The sequence below is a fragment of the Lithobates pipiens genome, unplaced genomic scaffold (assembly GCF_037356315.1).
Source record: "Lithobates pipiens isolate NorthernLeopardFrog02 unplaced genomic scaffold, aLitPip1_a1.2 Scaffold_30, whole genome shotgun sequence".
NCBI lineage: Eukaryota > Metazoa > Chordata > Amphibia > Anura > Ranidae > Lithobates > Lithobates pipiens.
This window is the reverse complement of record NW_027507791.1, coordinates 84,494,932-84,512,965: the sequence shown is the minus strand read 5'-3', so window position 1 is coordinate 84,512,965 and position 18,034 is coordinate 84,494,932. Positions and strand designations below refer to the sequence as shown.

Here is an 18,034-nt window from a genome sequence, read left to right as displayed (position 1 = left end):
GGCCAAGCAGGTCAAATGCTTTTTTGATATAATATCAGCATCACAGCAGCTTAACTAGAGTGTTCTGTGCATCTGTACAGACATCAGATTCACGCAGGATACACATTAGGATGCTTGCAACAATCCAACAACACTGAAGAGTAAGACTGCAGATATCTGCTCCACGTGCTCAATCAAGAGCAGATCTACTCTGGCAGTGGAGAGATCCTTTTTGGAGGGATCTAACCTATTCCGCTATGGCTTGACAGATTAGGGTTACAGCTAATACAAAACAGAGGAAGAACCTACCAGAGCAAACTGGGATTTAAGAAGGGATCACAACAGCTGGTCAGTAACATCCTTACCCAAGGATCCATAGGTATGCATGCACTTTACCGATTTAGTAGTAGTTTAAGATAGGTCACTGGTGGCTCCATAGTTTTAGTAATTCCCCCTCATAAAGGAACAATTCCAACCCACTCTTAGATAGGACCAAAGACCCCTCATGTCCTTTTTTGTTTGGGTGAAGACGTTCTACATCAAGTTCAAGGCAAAGTTAAAAAAAAAAAAAAGTACAGACTAATGCCGCGTACACACGATCAGATTGTCCGGCGTACTTAGTCCGCCGAAACGCATTTCAGCGGACAATTCGATCGTGTGTGGGCTTCAGCAGACTTTTTCAGCGTGAAGTCCAGCGGACTAAAAGTATTTTTGCACTACAATCTTCCCGTGGTACTTGGGTTTCAGCGGACAATACATTCATCAGTATGCTAATACGGTGGACTAATAATGACACATGCTCAGAAGCAAGTACGAAAAAGGAAGCTATTGGCTACTGGCTATTGAACTTTCTTTTTCTAGTCCCGTCGTACGTGCTGTACGTCATCGCGTCCGTCCCTGTGTCCCGTCCGTCCCTGTGTTCCGTCCGTCCCTGTGTCCCGTCCGTCCCTGCCTACCTGTGCCAATCTGCAGCCTCTGTGTGCCATGCTCTCCTCGTCTGACAGACGGCGGCCATTCCTCTGTTCAAAAGCCGCGCCTCCCTGTCTGTGATAGGCGGAACACTCAATTTCCCAGCAGTCAGTGTTCCGCCTATCACGGACATCCTCTCATCCTCGTCCGTAGTATGAGAATGAGCGGATGTCCGTGATAGGCGGAACACTGACTGCTGGGAAATTGAGTGTTCCGCCTATCACAGACAGGGAGGCGTGGCTTTTGAATAGTAGAATGGCCGCCGTCTGTCTGCTCGACACGCTGATCGGGCAGGCAGACGGCGATGACTCGAGTATAAGCCGAAGGGGGCACTTTCAGCCTCAAGAAAGAGGCTGAAAATCTCGGCTTATACTCGAGTATATACGGTATCTCTTTACCTCATGAAACAGATGAAAGGGTGGTGCACGTTTTAACTTCAGTATGGTAATCTCACCTTCACTTTTTATCGGTGGGTTTGTAGAGAACTTATCCCGCCAACCTTTAATCTTTGTATAGTCAGTCGTCTTTCCTGTCCTAGACACAAAAGGAAGACCTAAAGCAAACAAATAGAGAAAACATATTTTAAGGCCAAGTACTCAGGATGATCAGATCAATTTGTATGAAAAACATTTATACATGGGTTATCCAGCCGTGACAGGCCGCCCTTCTCCAGGTCCCAGCTGAGCAACTTTTGACAGTTGGAAAAGCTCAAACACCAAAGAAGTGAATCACAGCCAAAACCAAAAAGGTACAGCATCCCCCAGGCTATCTTCGCCCAGAGGGTGCCGGTCGCAAGGAACCCTCTCAGCACTTCTAAGGAATCCCAAACTTTGGAGTAAACTAAAATCGGGCAGGGAGACCTTCAGGAGGATGTGGAAGTGGCTGCAGGAGCCTGAATTCCAAAGAATGTTGGCTCTCAAACTTGCAGGTGCGTGGGTTTTGGTTTGTGCACCGTGACCATGCAATGCTGGCTCAAAACTAGCCTGCCCACTTAGGGCGACACCATGTTTTACCGCACCAGGTGACACCAACTCGAGTGACGCCACTGCCTTAATGACCTTATTGTGGCGTCAATCAACGTGTATCTCAGAGATGCGTCAAGAAGTATTTGATGGAAAGGTATAAAATTTAGTACACAAAAATAATCATACGTATACAAATTCATTTCTGTTTTAACATATACAAGTTTGAATTAGAGTGGGAAGTGAAATTCCAAGAAATATTGCACTAATAAAAATGTCCTGTTTTAAAAAAAGGCATTTACCATGCTTTATCAGCAATTTCATTTAACATAATAAATCATATGAAAACAGCTACATTTAAGTGCATAAGATCACTTATTTGTATAAATAGGGAGATCCATCTCTTGAGGTGAGAGTACGGTACATCTTGAGTGGCACAATGGTGGTTGTGGTGCACTATTTCTGGATAAATATTTCACAATGAAGATTAACAAACTGGAACACAGATACATTAGCTGTTGCTGTTGACAGTTTTAATTTAAGCACTTCAGCTCCAGAAGGTGTTACCCCCTTTAGGACCAGGCCATTTTTTGCTATATGGCACTGTGCTCCCTTAACCACTTGCCGCGCGCACATTTATGTTGGCAGAATGGCACAGACAGGCAAAAGGGCGTACCCTTAAGTCCCTTTAAATTTGCCACCTAGGTGCCCCAGGTCCCCCAAACTTGATGTTCACCGGCAGCCCGCGATTGAGGCTAAAAGGCATAACAAGGAGATGACGATGCCTATGTAAACAAGGCATTTTTCTGTTCTGCCTAGCAACATGACAGGGATCTACTGCCCGTCATCGGGAGCAGTGATCTCTGCCATGTTGTAGTGAGCCCACCCCCCTACAGTTAGAACACATCCAGGGAATACACTTAACCTCTTGATCCCCCCTAGTGTTTAACCCCTTCCCTGCCAATGTCATTTATACAGTAGTCAGTGGCTATTTGTAGCTCTGACCGCTGTATAAATGTCAATGGTCCCAAAATAGTGTTAAAAGTGTCCGATCTGTCTGCCATAATGTCGCAGTCCCGATTAAAGAAAAAAATGCCATAAATCTATAAATAAATAGGGGATTTTGCCTTTTTTTTAACCAAAAATATGTAGAAGAATATATATCGACCTAAATGTTGAAAGAAATGTTTTTTTTTTATATATATTTTTTAGGGATATTTATTATAGCAAAAAGTACAAAATATTGCTTTTTTTTTCCAAAATTGTTGGATTTTTTTATTTATAGCGCAAAAAATAAAAACCGCAGAGGTGGTAAAATAGCACTAAAAGAAAGCTCTATTTGTGGGGGAAAAAAAGGATGTCAATTTTGTTTGGGTACAACATCGCACAACCCCGCAGCTGTCAGCTAAAGCGACGCAGTGCCGAATCTCAAAAAATGCTCTGGTCAGGAAGGGGGTAAATCCTTCCAGGGCTGAAGTGGTTAAAGGATATGTAAACGTTCAGTTTTTTCTTTTTTTTTTTAAACAAACATCATACTTGCTTCCTTTGTGCAGCTGGTTTGGCACAGAGTGGCCCGATCCTCCTCCTCTGGGGTCCCTAAGTGGCGCTCCTGGCTCCTCTTCTCGAGTGCCTCATTGCGTCCATTGACACAGACAGCAAGACTCGGCTCCCGCGTCATCAGATTTGATGCTGCACTGCTATTGATCTCTCCAACCAGGACCTAAGACACCGGCTGGAGTGGGTGCACTCGTCCCCAGCAAAAAAAAGATCAGGCTCAGGTAAAAGGGGGGCTGGTGCACTGCAAGAGTTTTCACCTCAATGCATAGAATAGAGTTTTAGTAATTCCCCCTCATAAAGGAACAATTCCAACCCACTCTTAGATAGGACCAAAGACCCTTCATGTCCTTTTTTGTTTGGGAGAAGACCTCTGTCCCTTAGCATCTGGCTTTCAACAGCCATGCCGTTAAAGCCAGTGACGGTGAAGCAGAATGACGTATTGAACCTTGCGACAGAAGGTCCTCTCGCATCAGCAGTCGCCAAGGAATATCCGCCACCATTCGTACTATGTCGGCGTACCACGGATGGCAAGGTCAATCAGGATTACCAGAATCCCCTTGGCCTCCACTCTGCAAAGCAGATGTGGTAGAAGTTTGAGTGTGGGGGGGGGGGAAGCATAAATCAGTCGATAATGCCCCCATGGAGCCACCAACACGTCTGTCGTGTCTGCCCAGGTATCCTTTGACCTGGCCACAAACCTCTGTACCTTCCAATTGAGTCGAGAAGCCAGGAGATCCAAATCTGGCGTGCCCCACCTTAGGCAAAGGAGCCGAAATACATGTAGCGACCATTCCCCTTGGTCGAGCATCTGATGACTTAGGTAGTCCACTTGCCAGTTTTCGGTGCCCGGAATGTACACGGCCGACAGAGCCAGCACGGGCCGCTCTGCCCACCTTAGAATGTGAGCGACCTCCAGTGCTGCAGCCAAGCTCGGTGTTCCTCCTTGATGGTTGACATACGCTACCGCGTGGCATTATCCAACTGGATCCTGACCGGATGCCGCCCCTGCAGCCTCTGTGACCAAGTGGTGAGGCACCACCTGATTGCCCCAAAGTTCCAGCATATTGATCGGTAGGCGGGATTCTTCCTGGGTCTACCGACCCTGGGCTGACTGTACGCCCCAAACTCCCCTCAACCAGTCAGGCTGGCGCCCGTTGCGATCACCGTCCAATGAATGCTCGCTCAGATTTGACAATCCAGGGATAATGGATATTTGTCCCATCTTGACAGGATCTCCTTTTGCAAGATGCGAGTGTGGAATTGAGCATACTGTACCGCCTCGAAAGTGGCTGCCATGAGGCTTAGGACTTGCATGCAAAAACGCAGCGACGACCACCTGTGGGACACTTCACCGCAGCTGGAAGAGTCTGCAGCTTGTCTGAAGGAAGAAAGACTCTCGCCTCCGAGGAGTCCAAAAGCAGGCCCAGGTACTCCAGGCGTTGAGTCTGTACCAACACCAACTTCTGTAGGTTCAGTACCTAACCAAACGCCCGAAGAGTTTGCATGGTGATTGCTACATCCTCCCTTAACTACGAGGCGGAAGCTGCCCTCAGAAGGAGGTCGTCCAGGTAACCCACGATTGCGAACCTTCGCTGCCTTAGCAAAGTCAAAATTGGGGCCAACATCTTGGACCCCTGATGGAGTGCAGCGACCACTGAGCAAACCGATTCCATCCTGAACCTTTGTACTTTCACAAAGCCGTTGAGGGCCTTGAGGTCCAGGACCGGATGGACCCCTTCCTTCTTTGGGACTACAAACAGATTGGAGTAGAACCCCTGAAGACTTTCCAGTGTCGGTACAGGTACTATTACTCCACGCAGCAGCAGGTCCTGTACTGCCCCAAACAGGGCCTCCCAACGAGCCTGAAGAAGATAAAGGTTGGAGGGAAAAAAATCTGTTTGGCGGAGAAAGAAAGAAACTAACTTGCACCCTGAGGAAACCAGTTGGCAGACCCACTGGTCGGGAAGTAGGGAGGTCCACCGGGCTGCAAACTCCTGAAGTCAACCCTCCACCCGAGAGTCGGGCGGGGGCAAACCTTCATGTGGTAACAGATTTGCTCACAGGCTTGTTTGGCTTGCGAAACCAGGGACGCTTTTGTCCCTCAGCAGGCACCTTGTCGGACTGGGAACGCTTACCTGCCAACCCGGGCGGACAAAGAAAATCCGCTTCTGAGCGGAAAAGGAGGGCCCTTACCTACAGCGTGGCTCCTTACCTCTTCTGAACGGTGGGAGTAACATACTCTTACCCCCAGGTAACATTCTTAATAATGTCATCCAGCGAGGCTCCAAATAGCCTCTCACCCTGGAAGGGCAAGTCTGCCAGTGCTTTCTTAGATGCCTGCATTTCTGCCAAATCAGGCGACATAGCACTACTGCTGATACTGAGGCTCTAGAGAGCAAGGGGGCTGTATCTAAGGCCGCATAACAGACATACTTAAGGCCCCGCACCAACTGATCTGCCAGCTCCACGCACACCGGGGAAGCCTGTTGCTTCTTCAATTCACAGTGCAACAATTTAGCCCATTCAGTAAGAGTCTGACACCAGGGCCGTGGCTAACACTGGCTGGCCGCAATGCTGACCCCACCAACGTAAACATGGATCAGGTAACCGCTTTGACAGGAGACCCTTCCACCGGAATCGTGGTTACCTTATTTTTTGGGTATCCCGCACCGCTGTAATAAGTGCTCCTATTAGCGCCTTTTTCTGTGCTGACCTGGACACGGAGTCATCCTCATTGTCTGAACGGTCCTGATCTGCATTCTCTGATACATCAGAACAGGGGCCTCCTGTCACAGTGGGGCCCCGAGTCTGAATCAGAGCTTCCCCCAGAAGACGGTGGAGGGAGGGGACGTTTTTAACCCCCTTGCACCCTGGCAACAAAGGCCTCCAGGACCGACGACAGAGCGTCCATAGGCACCGCAGGTGCAGGGGAACCAGCTGCAATAACCAGGATGTCTGGGAAGAAGAGGCAGCTTCTGGTCGCCATGCTGAGCCACACTCGCTTGTCACCACTTAGGGACCTAAGGCAAGTCACACAAAAAGTCCACTCTCCTAGCTGCCACAGACTGAGGGGCCCCCCCGCAGGACTCACCACCCTGACCCAGGTACAGCGCTGCTGCTGTCTGCTCTCCCCTCTGTCATCCACAAGGTGTCTGTGTGGACAGCGAGCTGTTCTAGAAGCAAACAAGCACCCATCGCTAGAGGCAAAAATACCTGAGGCTACTAGAAAATGGCCACTTCAGCAAAAATGACTGAGGGTGCCAAGAAGATGGCCGAACTACTAGAAAATGTCTGAAAGGTAAAAAAATGGCCGCAGCGGCCTCCCCACATTTCACACAGCACAAACACCCAACTGTGGCCCAGAAATAGGGAAGAGGACGAGCGAACCCTCAACATCCAGAGCAGCCCCCTGCCAGGACCCAGAGAGACCCCACCCCCCTCCCCTCGAGGACCCCAGTCCAGGTAAGTGCACCGCACCCCCATGTGCCCTTACCCCTCCTGCAGGAACTGCTGGAGGCATTCCACAGACAGACCCATCACCCAAGCAGTAAGGGCTGATGGCCACAGCACACTGACACAGTTAGCCATAGCCTAGTCATACGTGTACCCCGGAGCATATAGCTCACCGACCGCCCCTGGATTAGACGGGGCATGTCATGGCCAACCCTGCGCGTAGCTAGGGCCTGCTCACACTCGATGGCCAGGCTTGGGGAGACTACAAGGATCTATATTATCCAGCCTGTCATCCGGCAAATGCAAAAGGACATTAAGAAGGCCATGATGGTCTCTGGCAGCTCAGTGGACAGATGTATGTGAAAAGAAAGCTGGTTAATGAGATTTGGAATGCTCTGGGCCTCCTGTTGTCTACTAGGCTGAGGTGGGGGGAGATCACGGCCTGTATTGTTAATTGTGCTAATCACCCATTGTCTGCTAGCAAACTACTGTGGGGCTATGTTTATACTTGTAATAAGGTGCATTGTACTTTGTGAGCTCGATGCTGGCAAGTCTGACCTGGAATGAGACCTCTGAGTGTTCAGGTGGCTAATTGTTTAACTTAATGTTTAAGGTGTTAATTATATTTCTGTATACATTTGCATTAGATAATGTGATCAGCTTCATCTGAGTGTAGTGTAGAAAAATCCTGTATTCTTGTTCATTAAAGAGTCCCAGTTTTGCAGCTAAACTAGTCCTGCCTAGTTCTTGGTTGCAATATGTGGCTATAGTATCCAATACCTATGTTCAGACTGGAGGAACCTGTATGCTGATGGAAGCACTCAAGCTGACTGTAGGACGGTTCCGTCACACCTCAGACCGTTTCACACAGTAATGTTGTGTTCACGTGCACTGCCTCTCCACTCACCTAGCTTTCCTGGGGTGATCAGAGAGGTTGTCAAACTACTCCTGCAGCTGCAGGATTGGATACTAGAAGGTCATGGGTTGGAGTGCTGGAAGTATAGCAATAACTGTACTCCCAGTGCTCAGTAAAAATGTAAAGGGTATATAAAAGTAGTCCACAAGGTGGCAAATACCTAATTGGACCTATAAGCCAGCTTAGTTTTAAAAAGTGCATTTATTTCTGGAGTTCCTCTTTAAATGTACACCTTTTAAGTGGACATTAGATAAACTTAGTCATATCAGGAGAAATTTTGTGCACAACAGCTGTAAGGAAGGTGTACATATTTATATAACAAGTTACAAAATACTGTCTTAGTATCCAGCTTCCTATGCTATATCTCGGCATCCTCTGTGTTTCTCTTTGTGCAAGGCAGTAAAGTTTTACTAATAAGACTTTTACATTACTGATTCCCTGTTCAAAAATCACTGTATTTCTCATATAGATTTGTATATTGTCCCTTAGTGTGGCAAGCATAGCTTTCAATCAGTCTGAGCAGACATTGATATGCACCGATTTAAAAAAAAAAAAAAAAAAAAAAAAAAAAAAAAAGGGAGGAGGATAAAGCACTGTCATCGTGCAATATTACTGCACATGAATCATATTCTGAATTTTATTGAAATAATAAAAAGGACTACATGAATTAGTTGCACTGACCTTCTGAGCTTAATCCACAGTTATCCCATCTGGAGTCACTGGTGATGTAAGGAAGTGGAAGCTCAACTCCTAGATACCGTAGGTCAATACTCATTGCATGGTCTACAATGTTCAGCCTTAGCCCCACTATGCAAAAAAAAAAAAAAAAAAAAAAAAAAGTGCATTATTAGAACATAACTGAGGAAAATATATTGCAACCAAATAAACCACAAACAGGAATTTAAACACAGATACAGAAACACAAATTAATACCTTGCTGAAGGGCAGGGTGAATGACCTGTCTGTGTTTCATTGCCTTAAGCTGAACCAGGAGCTGTCTCTCCAAATTCACAATTTTTTGTTGTTCCTCTAAAAGAAAGCAGAGAAATGCAAAACAGCTATTGTGGGATCGGGAAATGAAAAAGAATGATTTGCACAAGGTGGAATGCTTTAAAATTCCAAGTCTTGCAGTTTCACTATAAAAGGGAGTTTCATAGCGATTTTCAAGAACACTTCATACATCTTCTATTCATGTGGTGGTAAAAGAGAATTAATTTAACTGAGGCTGACTTGGAGGGCTGTGTCTCTTCCTATGTCACAAATTTGATCTCTGCACAAGATTTCTTTATTCAATTGAAGTTTCTGCATAGAGCTTACTTAATACCTCAGAGACTAGCTGCTATTTACCCCGATAGGTCTTCGTCATGTCCCCGCTGTGGAAACATGGAGGCTTCCTTTCTACATATGATTTGGTCAGACCCCCTTTTGCAGGAGTTTTGGGAGAAGGCTCTTGCGGATATCAAGGCTGCAGGAACTACCCTTGCACTAACCCCTGAGGTCACATTTCTGAATATAATTGCAGACCCCACTGTGCGGAAATATACCAAACTATTCATAATGTACGCTATATACTATGCCCATGCAGAGATTTTGCTGAAATGGAAGGCTACACTGCCACCCTTCGTTGTCTCCTGGAGAAATACCCTGAATAATGTCCTACCTTTGTATAGAATTACGTATATTAATAGGAACTGTCCGAGAAAATTTGATAAGATCTAGTCCTCCTGGATAGACTCTTGGGGCTCCCTGCAAATGGAAATTTCTCCACTTAGCCCAGAGGTGGACCCATAGAATTGAACGTGCTAATTGACTGGGTCTCCTCCGGCATAATTACGGTTCCCCTTCCTCTCTCGCCTATTTCCCCCACCCCCCCTTTTTTTAGTGATCTCCTTTATCCTTGGGTCCTCTCCCCTCCTTTCTATCCCTCTTCTACCCTCCATTCCCTTGTTGTCTATACTTCTATGTATTACAGAAGTGCAATTCATTCTGCAACTCCTGTGACCCGTTTTCAGCCAACGGCAGGCTAAAGCCTGCTGTTGCCTGATGTCACTCAGCCAGTCCAGGGAAAGATCCGACCATATGGTCAGGATCCACCCAGTTGTCTAGACTGGCACCTGGCTCAGCCTCTCAGTGATTAGCTGAGAGCCTGAGCCAGCCCCTCCTGCCCCCCTCCACAGCCCAGCACTCCGGTGGGCACTGAAGGGGAGATCAGAGAGCCACTGACAGACAATCAAAGCTCTCTGCTCAGAGTGGAGGGGGAGAACTAGGTAATCAGCAGTGTTTGCTCAGTTCTCACTGCAGAGCCGGCAGGCGACAGATGCAGCATTTGGTTTACTTTTTTTTTTAAAATCCAGAACGTCTCTTTTAAGTTAAATATTGGTTTTACCTGTCAATTCTACATGCACTACTGGGTTTGGAGGAGGTGATGGAATATCAGTCTTGGGCTTTCCTCCTGTGTGAACATCCAGTGCTTCCTAAGAAAATAAACATTTACAACCTGTATATTATCAAGAATTAGAAGGCCATTCTCATTAACACAGCTTGACATAAAGAAAGTAATTAGATAGATATAATTAGATATAAAATGGTTTGGTTTCTTCATAGCATCTCTTCACAGAACAAAGATGATAACATAGTAAGCATTTATTGTAGGTTAACATTGCAATTCTGGCCACTCACACAGAGTCCACGGAAGACGGGTGAAGATGGAAGCCCTGTCAGCGACTAAAGCTCATCGCTGGAAGTGCTTTGTTCTAAAGGTAAGTGTCAATGTTCTGGTATGCGATGCATGCTAAAACACATTGTAAGGTAACCTTGTTTTGCAGGAAAAATAAATAAATAAAAAACACATACATTACTTCCTACCACTTTACACATGTACATTTCTATATACTGTTGTATGCAAAAATTACTATATCTGGCTGATACAGAAGCTTGTATAGAATCCAGTAGGGAATGGTCTTGGACTTATGCTGCTGTGAAAAGAGCTAAGCATCTTTACACAAGGGCAGCAAACCTATTAAGATTGCCATGTTACATTTTGGTGACTACATCCAGTAGGTATCACTTAACACAGGAACACATATTTATGGCTAAAACATCTTTAAGGTTAATAGGGCTGAAACAACTAATTGATTAATCGACAACTAATCGATTATGAAATTAATCGATTAATCAGCCAGTAACATAATGGGGTAAAAAAAAAACTAAAATGAGCCCTTTATAGTACAAAAAGAGCAAATAATGGCTACTGTAAATATTACTTTCACTGTTCTACAGTAAAAAAAATGATCCCCTTACAGTAGTGATTATCTGCTTTTTCTACTATAAAGGGCTCATTTTTGTTTTTTTAACCCCATTATGTTACTAAAAGTCTTAGACCTGGTTAAAATCTATGAGTTTATTGGTGCTTTTTCCAGAAATACACTACAGTTCATTTACATGGTTTCCTATGGGACACGTTCACATCGGAAAGGGTCAGGGACTTTTAACGCAAAATGGTGCTTTATTGGTTCAATATACTTCAATGGAGAAGCTGCAGAAAAGCATGTAATGCGTTTTTGCAGCAATTTGTGTTTTTTAATCTGCCCAAAAAAAAAAAAATGCACATTGCAGTAAAATCACGTGTGCAAAAATCAAAAACGCACAGCAAAAAGCACGGCAGAAACAGATCAAAAGCAAACTGCATAGGTGTGTACCGAGCTTTATGCTGTCCACCCGGATCAATTTTCAGATGAGAATATTCAGACGAAAAATATTTGTACATTCACTGAATGAAAGAATTTTGTTTGAAATTTTCACTTGTTTTTTTACATTCTGTTTTAAAAAAAAAAAATATTTGAATTTCTGAACGAAAACCACATACACTATCTGAAAATTCCTTTGACTAAGAAGTTTTCTATTATTTCCAAAAATTTTCCTGTCACTGTGGTTGAAAATGAATGTCAATTTGATCCACTTTTTTTTTCTTCTTTATTTTTTAAGGTTATTAACCGATTAATTGAAACAATAATCGGCCAACTAATCGGTTGTAAAAATAATCGTTAGTTGCAGCCCTAGTTAACAATTCATAAGAAAAATATGGGTGTTGCCTTTGCTGATGGTTTGAAATTGCCAGGCTAGTTTCCTGGCAAAACACAGCCTTGGGCCTGTCTAAGACTCTATGGCTAACTCAACACAATGCACTACGTGCCAAGGTGAGCGCCCAAGCAAGATCCAGTGCCCTAAACATCATGACAGGCTGACTGTACTTCTTTAATCTGGTGGCATTCAGGTATAGTCCCAAAGGCATAGCCAAGGAGTTAACCGCAGTTACTATGGTGCAGCAGGACTCTAGATGGTCTATCACCTAAGAGCACTAGCCAAAAAAAAAAGGAAAGAAAGCATTAAGATAAAAAAATAAAAAATAAACTCTCTCACTTTAGAACCACTTTAATACATTCCAGGTGTTCTGCACACAAAAAGGTGTGCAAAGTTTTGTAGATTTCTTTAGAAAAGTAACAGCCTGAGTAAAGTCCTGTTCCCTACCAGCTGTAGAGAATGGCCTTTACTTTTTGCAAAGCCAATGACCTCTGTCAAGGAAAATGCATTTCTTCTCAGACTAAGACTTTGCATGCATTTTGGAATGTATTTAGCTCAATTAAACAAAGTTCAATTGGTCTTTAAACCCAAATGCACATTGCACAACTAGCCTACATAAGAAAGTCCACTGCTTTAGTGAATATGCCTCTTCCCTGACCACTGCATTTAATTTTTTTACCTTTGAAGAAAAAGCGACAAATAGCACTCCATCCACATCCTCTAGGTCTGGCTTGAAATCTGGGAGCTGTGAAGTTTCTATAGGCGGCTTCTTCTTTGGGGGGCGTCCAACCTTAGCACCTTTGTTCTTCGGAGGTCTCCCCCGTCTTTTCTTTATAGGTGCCTCGCCATTCTCATTTCCTGGGGTCTTGGTTGCTTTGGGCTTGCTTGAAGCAGAAGGGGACTTCTTTCTGCGTCCACGATTGGTTCGTACATTAAGTGGGACAGCGTAGTCAGCATAAATTTTTCTTTTAATAGGCCTTTTCGCATCAGTTCTGCTAAATTCTTCCCTTTTACAAGTAATAATGCTTGGGAAAATGTCACTACACTCTTCTTGTTTAATGCTCTGCATTGCTGTATTAGGCAACGCAAGCTCTTGTGAATTTGAAACATTCTCAGCAGTCTTCTTAGTGGAACATGACTCCAGGTACACCACTGGCATTTTACCATCTTCAAGTTTCAGCAATTTTGCTTTTGCCACTCCAGATGGGCTTCTTACAGAGTGCTTCCTATCCGAGTGAAGCTTTGTACTAAATTGTGCAAAGTGCCTCTCTAATATTGGATAGTCATCATCGCTGTGCGAGTACTCATCTGTTACGTCATCATCAGAGTCCTCTTGTTTAATCTGTACTCCCATGCTAGATTGAGTCTTATTGTAATCATAGTTGTCCTCAGGTTCTTCCTTGATTTTAATTGTTGGCTGGCTTGCAGGTACAGATGGAGTTGTCGCAGTACGCGCGTCACCCAAACTATGAAGAGAAAAAAAACATTTCAGCTTGTCCAGTACTTAACCACTTCAATACCGGATACTTTCACCCCCTTCCTGCCCAGGCCAATTTTCAGCTTTCACCGCTGTAACATTTTGAATGACAATTGCGCTGTCATGCACTGTACACAAATTACATTTTTATCATTTTTTCCCACAAATAGAGCTTTCTTTTGGTGGTATTTGATCACCTCTGCGATTTTATTTTTTGCGCTATAAACAAAAAAAGCATACATTTTGCTATAATAAATATCCCAATTAAAGAAAAAAAAATTTCCTCAGTTTAGGCCGATATGTATTCTTCTACATATTTCTGGTAAAAAAAGTAAAAATATTGCAATAAGCGCATATTGATTGTTTTGCACAAAAGTTATAGCAAAATACCTACCTACAAAATAGGTTATTCATTTATGGCATTTTTATGGTTATTTTTATTTTTTAACTAGTAAAATATGCAATTTTTAGGGATACACCAAAATTTCGGGCGACAATGGCCTTTTCGGGAATTTGCCGAAAGAAAAAAAATGTCCGATAATGGAGCCGAAATGGGGCGGGGCCTGGTCAGTTGAACTTAAGTATAAACATTGTAACAATTTCACTTTGTAAGTGAAAAAAACTAAACCTTTTTTCTGACATTTGTTGGTTTCAAGTTAAAAACATATTTTTATTTTTTTTCTAGAAAATTACTTTAGAACCCCCAAACATACACACAAATTATATATATTTGTAGACATCCTAGAGAATAAAATGGTGGTTGTTGCAATATTTTATGTCACACTGTATTTGCGCAGTGGTCTTTCAAATGCAATTTAAAAAAAAAATAAAAAATAACCAGTAAAGCTAGCCCATTTATACCTAAACACAGACTATATTTTGCATATTTCTCACACTTAAATGATTCAGATCATTAAACAAATTGTAATATTACAAAGATAACCCGGGTAAATAAGGTGCAGTTTTTAATATAGTATTTCATTTATTAAAAGGGGTTGTAAAGGTAAATATTTTTTCACCTTAATGCATTCTATGCATTAAGGTGAAAAAACATCTGACAGTGCCGGCCCCCCCAGCCCCCCCCCCCCCCCATTTTACTTTCCTGACCCCTCGAAAGTCCCGCGCTCACCTCCGACATCCTCTTCGCTGCTCAGCCTGGCCACTGATTGGCTAGAATGGATGGATTGAAAGCAGCGCAGCCATTGGCTCGTGCTGCTGTCAATCACATCCAATGACGCGGTGCGCCGGGGACGGGCCAAGTGATACAGCGAGCGGCTATAGCCACCGGCTGTATCACGGGAGCGAGCCCGCAAATACTTCTCACAATGTAAGGGAGCTTGCATGAACGTGAGAAGTACTTGGGGGGGGGGGGGGGGGGGGGGGAGCCCGAGACAGCAGCCGAGGGACCCCAGAAAACCAGGTTCGGGGCCACTCTGTGCAAAACGAGCTGCGCAGTGGAGGTAAGTATAACATGTTTCTTATTTAAAAAAATAAAATAAAAAATTGACTTTACAACCACTTAAACCACTTCAGCCCCGGACCATTTTGCTGGCCAAAGACCAGACCACTTGTTGCGATTCTGCACTGAGTCACTTTAACTGACAATTGCGCGGTCATGCGACGTGGCTCCCAAACAAAATTGACGTCCTTTTTTTCCCCACAAATAGAGCTTTCTTTTGGTGGTATTTGATCACTTTTTTCCGCTATAAACAAAAATAAAGCGACAATTTTGAAAAAAAACGCATATTTTTTAACTTTTTGTTATAATAAATATCCCCCAAAAATATATCTATCTATAAATTCCCCTCAGTTTAGGCCGATAAGTATTCCTCTACATATTTTTGGTAAAAAAAAAAATATCGTAATAAGCAATTGATTGGTTTGCACAAAAGTTATAGCGTTTACAAAATAGGGGACAGTTTTATGGCATTTTTATAAACAATTTTTTTTTTTTTTTTACTAGTAATGGCGCCGATCAGTGATTTTTATTGTGACTGCGACATTATGGCAGACACATCAGACATTTTTGACACATTTTAGAGACCATTGTCATTTATACAGCAATCGCTGCTAAAGATTAAAGATTGGACGTACCTGTACGGCAATATGCCTGCCCGTGCCATTCTGCCGACGTACATCGGCGTGCGCTGGTCGGGAACTGGTTAAAACAGCAAACTTTTTCTAGAATATTACTTAGAACCTCCAAACATTATATAGTTTTTTTTCTAACACCCTAGAGAATAAAATGGCGGTCATTGCAATACTTTTTTTTCCACACCGTATTTGCGCAGCGGTCTTACAAGCGCATAAGACAACAGTAATATTAGCCTTTTTTTTATATTGGAAAGATAATGTTACGCCGAGTAAATTGATACCCAACATGTCATGCTTCAGAATTGCACCTGCTCGTGGAATGGCGTCAAACTTTTACCCTCAAAAATCTCCATAAGTGACATTTTAAAAAATTCTACAGGTTGCATGTTTTGCATTACAGAGGAGGTCTAGGGCTAGAATTATTGTTCTCGCTCTACCAATCGCGGCGATACCTCACGTGTGGTATGACTACCGTTTTCATATGCAGGCGCTACTCACGTATGCGTTCGCTTCTGCGTGGAGCTTGTCGGGACGGGGTGTTTTAAAACATTTTTATATTTTTTCTTATTTATTTTACTTGATTTTATTTATTTTTACACAAAAAAAAAAAAAAAAAAAAAAAAAAAGGATCACTTTTATTCCTATCACAAGGAATGTGAACATCCATTGTAATAGAAAAAAGCATGAAAGGTCCTCTTAAATATGAGATCTGGGGTCAAAAAGTCCTCAGATCTCATATTTGGACTTAAATGCAATAAAAAAAATAAAAATAAAAGGCATTTGAAAAAATTACATTGATAAAAAAAAAAAAAAAAAAAATGTATCTTTAAGAGGTATGGGCAGAAGTGACGTTTTGGCGTTGCTTCCACCCTCCTATGGTATAGAGACGAGTGGGAGCCATCTTAGCCTCACTCGTCTCCATACTCAGCTGAGGAAAGGACCCGATCGTCTCCGCCGCTACTGGCGGCTTCGGTAAGCGGCGGAGTGTGCGGGAGAGCGGGGGTGGCACCTCTCCCGCCACCGATAACGGTGATCTTGCGGTGGACCCATCATGGAGACCACCATTATCGCACACAGGACCGCCTCCTATAAAGAGGGATATCTCGGTTGTGGCAGCAGCAGCTGCCGTTACCGAAATATCCCTCTTCAAAGTACCGATGTATATCTACATGAGGTCGTTCTTAAGTGGTTAAGGGAAAAAAAGCTGTTCAAACCTGCCTGGGCCTGTGTAAAAATAATTACCCCCTACCATGCTGAATCATGAATGAACTGTGATTAACCACAATTTTTTGGAAAGCCGAGTTAAATTTCACTTGCCACACACAGGCCTGATTACTGCCAGACCTATTCAATCAAGAAATCCAAGCTGTCTGACAAAGTGAAGCATGCTAAAAGGCCCATACACACAATCAAACTTTTTGACAACAAACATGCAAATTAACTGTTTTAAGGCTACATCCGACCGTGTGTACGCTCCATCGGACAAACTTTTTCAGTTTTCATCTGACTTTTGTTGGCTGTGTGAACGGGCAAACTTTCTGGCAACTAAAGTCTGATGGAGCAAAGTCCAATCATGTGTACAGAAAACCATAGGACAAAGTACAAACACACATGCTCAGAACCAATGCAAAAGATCAGAAAACAATACAGAAGTTGACCAAAGGTGCTGGTAAAGAGCAGAAAAGCCACGTGATTTGGTGAAAGTTGACTGAAAAAATCCAGCCGTGTGTATGCAATACAAGTTCACGGCCGACGCCCTTTGTAGAAAACTCCACGGGAAAGTTTGTACAAAGTCCGATCGTGTGTATGAGGCTTTACAGATCACAAAAAGCCATACACCATGCCACAATCTAAAAAAAAAATTCAAGAACAGATCATAAAACACATGTATTAGTCTAGGAAGGGTTTCAAAGCATTTTCTAAGGCTTTGGAACTCCAGTGAACCAACCACGAGGGGGGCCCATTATCCACAAATGGAGATAACTTGGAACAGTGGTGACTCCAAGAGCATGTTGACGACTCATCCAGGAGGTCATAAAAGAACATCTAAAGAACTGCAGGCCTCACTTGCCCAGTGTTCCCGATTCAACAATAAGGAAGACTGCGCAAAAATGGCATCCATGGGAGAGTTCCAAGGCAAAGGCCACTGTTGACCAAAAAAACACAGAGGCTCATCTCACATTTACCAAAAAACATCTTGATTATACCCAAGACATTTAGGAAAATATTCTGTGGACTGATGAGACAAAAATGTGGTGGTAGCGTGATGGTCTGGGGCTGCTTTGCAGCTTTAGGACCTGGAAGACTTATTGATGAAACCATGAATTCTGAGCTCTACCAGAAAATCCTAAGGCCTCATGCACACTGGACGTTTTTTTACAGCAGCTTTTTTTCAGTTTCAGACATTTTTTTTTTCTATACTCAAACTTCTCATCATGTTATCCTAGGTGTCCATGCACACATAGGCGGTTATCAACAGTTTATGGCTGGGGAGTTTTTTGAATTAAAAAAAAAACAAGCGGGTTCTGAGAGGAGTTTTTCAGCTGT

At 43.5% G+C, this 18,034-nt stretch overlaps 1 protein-coding gene across 4 annotated transcripts in view; it reads right to left on the bottom strand.

The window, feature by feature from the left end:
* The window catches only part of MGA (MAX dimerization protein MGA), a 156,805-nt gene that overhangs the window by 115,956 nt on the left and 22,815 nt on the right, over positions 1-18,034 (bottom strand). For all 4 annotated transcript variants that reach the window (XM_077464523.1, XM_077464522.1, XM_077464524.1 and 1 more), the window contains exons 3-7: positions 12,596-13,382; positions 10,223-10,310; positions 8,770-8,865; positions 8,518-8,643; positions 1,403-1,501 (exon numbers count right to left, since the gene is read on the bottom strand). In XM_077464523.1, coding sequence (XP_077320649.1) covers positions 1,403-1,501; positions 8,518-8,643; positions 8,770-8,865; positions 10,223-10,310; positions 12,596-13,382 — 1,196 coding nt within the window. The remainder of the gene's footprint in view (positions 1-1,402; positions 1,502-8,517; positions 8,644-8,769; positions 8,866-10,222; positions 10,311-12,595; positions 13,383-18,034) is intronic.